The sequence below is a fragment of the Apaloderma vittatum genome, unplaced genomic scaffold (assembly GCF_000703405.1).
Source record: "Apaloderma vittatum isolate BGI_N311 unplaced genomic scaffold, ASM70340v1 scaffold38817, whole genome shotgun sequence".
NCBI lineage: Eukaryota > Metazoa > Chordata > Aves > Trogoniformes > Trogonidae > Apaloderma > Apaloderma vittatum.
The window spans coordinates 274-3,227 of record NW_009728561.1 but is presented as its reverse complement, the minus strand read 5'-3'; the positions used below and the strand labels follow the sequence as shown (position 1 = coordinate 3,227).

At 54.1% G+C, this 2,954-nt stretch overlaps 1 protein-coding gene across 1 annotated transcript in view; it reads right to left on the bottom strand.

The window, feature by feature from the left end:
• Positions 1 to 262: 262 nt before the first annotated feature.
• Positions 263 to 2,954, bottom strand: part of LOC104277473 (cleavage and polyadenylation specificity factor subunit 7-like) — a gene marked incomplete at its 3' end in the record, with an annotated part of 2,841 nt that continues 149 nt past the window's right edge. The window contains exon 2 of the mRNA XM_009874113.1: positions 263 to 481. Coding sequence (XP_009872415.1) covers positions 263 to 481 — 219 coding nt within the window. The remainder of the gene's footprint in view (positions 482 to 2,954) is intronic.

Here is a 2,954-nt window from a genome sequence, read left to right as displayed (position 1 = left end):
GGGCACTACAGCCGCCGGTCGCTCCCCCCAGCCCGGATTTGAAGCCCCTCAGGGCTATGAATCCCTTTTCCCTGAGGATTTCAAGCGCAAACCCAGCTTGAGATGCTGGGTCAGCATGGATTGAGTAGAAAGGGTAACCCCAAAGAGCCCTGCTGCCCGTTGTGGGGGTTCCCCGGAGGACGCTCACCCGTGTGCGCACTGTGGGACACCTCGACCTGCCCGCAGGGGTGGGTTTGGAGACCCAGGTGGCAATCCCACTCACCCAGGAGAAGCTGCCCACGTAGACGGCGGCTCTCTTGTTCCGCAGCCCGCTGTACGTGTACAGGATGGCGGGAGGTTTGCTGTTGGGTTTGGGGGACGGCTCCTGGCGGATCTCCGGGGGAGGCTCCGAGCTGCCGGTGCGGCTTTCGGGGGGCTGCGAGCTGGCTGCCAACACGTCGTCGTACAGGTCCATCTGATCAGCATTACTGAACTCAGAGTCCTGCGAAAGGGGAAGACAAGGCCAGGAAGACCCTGGAGGTGAAACCGCAGCTTGGAAAGGGACCCCAGGAGCCACTGAGAACCTCAACGACGAGATCGACGTCTCCTTTGCCACCTGAACCGTGTTTTTTGGGCCCTCTTTAGAGGAAGAGCTCCATGTCTTGCCGGCAGCTCAAGCCTTTCCCAGCAATGAGGAAGCTTCTGAGCTGTGAACTCAAGTGTCCTAGATCTGCCTTCCAATTCCCACTCTGTTCCGGGCTATATTTAATTTGGAGTGTACAGCGAGGGCTGTGTTTACTACGGATCTTCAGACTAATTGCTCGCCCGGATCCGGCGCGCGCCGGGAGCGGCGTTTTCGCGCTGCAAAATTACTACGTTAAAAGTCTCCGTCCCGTGGGTCCTACGCAGCATGAAAAAAAACCAAAAACCACCACAGAACTAAACACAGAGGCTCCGCTCCTCGATTTTTAATTCCAGGACTTCAAAGGCGGTTCGGACAACATTTTCTGGCAGAGATAACGCAAGGTGGTTCAATCTCCTGCTCTGACATATAAACCACGGCCCTTTGTGAGCTCAGGGGATCAAAGGTTGGCAGGAATATTAAAAAAAAAAATTAAAAAAATCAAACTATTTCCCTCCAGACTCTTCTTTGTAAGGCGGGTTGTAACATTTTACATCTGGCTAAGTTCAGCTGCAGAGCTGATGAAAAAAAAAACACAAAAAACTCGCCCAGAACTTCAACGGGGAAGCGGTATTTCTGTGCTCGTTCTCAAAACAGCTCAACCGTTTATTTAATCCACCTCCCACGTGCTTACCCCCAACCAAGCGCCTCTGGACACGGCCCAAGGCTGGAAGATTTCAGCCTGAAAGTTTCAGAAAGTCGCAAACAACAACAACCAGAAAAAAACCAAACAGGAGCAGAAATCACTCCAAAGCCTTCCGTTAAGGGATGCTGCAGCTTGGAGAGTTTTCATTTAAGTAGATCTCAGAATTGCTCTCCTTTAAAAACCAGCAGCCTGACGGGAAGGTAGCGCAGAAACGCTCGCAGCCCACTCTGCCGCTCAAACCCCGACACGGGGATGAAGCCAGGCGCTGGCGGTCACCAGGTGTGCCACGGGATTTGGAACCAGGCACCTTCCCGCCGGGCTTCGATCCCGCCTCGCCACGGATTAACTCGGGGTTTCTTCCCGCCGCCGCGCAGCCCGAGGCGAGCTGGAGTCGGCGGCCTCGATAATCACTTCCAGCTTTAAGAAGCCTCGGCCGTGTCAAAGATCTTTTTGCGCGCCGTCGCCCGAACCCGCCGGTTCAATCTTTCCGCATCGTTTCCCGCCGGGCTCGGTGCGTCGTTTTCTCCACGCCGCTTCGCTTCTTTACTCCCAGAGATCCCCAAGACTTGACCAGGGCTACACCACCAGACCCAGACATTCCCACGTCAACTCGAGTCGTTCTTTTTCATCGCCCTTCCCGCTCCGGAGGGCCGAGCCTTCAAGGGGAAAGCCCACCCACAGACACGGGCCCCGTCCCCGCAGAGACCTCCCGTGAAGTCCTAACGCTCGTCTGTCGTTCATCTGTGGCCTCTTTGGAGACTTTGTGAAGTTTTCGACTCCAACCAGACAGCAATTACCACGTCCGCTTTCGCCACTTCCCGTTGGCATTTGGAGCAATCACCATAAATTATGTTTTCTGGTTATTCTTCTAAACTCCAGCCCAGCGACTTCCACCCGTTTTCTTTAACCTGCACCTTCCACCTTTCCTCCCGCAGCTATTCCAGCTCTCCCAAGGCCAGGTACGCGCCGATATCTCCGATTCTGTTAAAAACCGATTGCACAAAACCGTACAGAGCCCACTCCTAAGGGTCCCAGCACAGCACTAGACTGTTTAATACACGGGGAATCGGGTTTATTCTGGGAATTTTTCCACAAGGGATGCAGGAATCGGTATTTCGGAGGTAGAAGGCGGCCGAGCAGAGCTGCTACAGCAGCGCCCAAATGTTTGCTTTGCAACTCACCTTTCTAGCGAGGTTCCCGTTATTTTGGCACAGCTTGGACCTGGCCCTTCTCCGAGGTTCTCTCTCACCCTCCGGCACAGACCAACTTTCCTCCGCAGGCTTTCCAAGGCTGTTTTTAATCTTTGACCATTTGCACTCCCACTTGTTCTCCCGGATCCCTGAACTCTCTAAAAATCTGCTGCTCCAACAGCTACATCTTTCCCCCCCCAGCTTTCTCTGCCCTCTTGGATTTCTCATGTCTCCAACCAAGCTGCAACTCTCCCCTTCCATCCCTGCTGACAAACATTCTGGTCCAAACCCTGCCTCCCTCTCCCAGACTCCACTGTCGAACCTCTGGTGAAATCCACAGAAAAAAAACATCATTCCCAGCCTAAAATAAAAGGATGTAGGAACTGTCCCAGCCCTCTGTTCCCCACGGGGTCTCTCCGGCACGTCTCTAAGTCACATCTTCTACCTCCGCTGGATG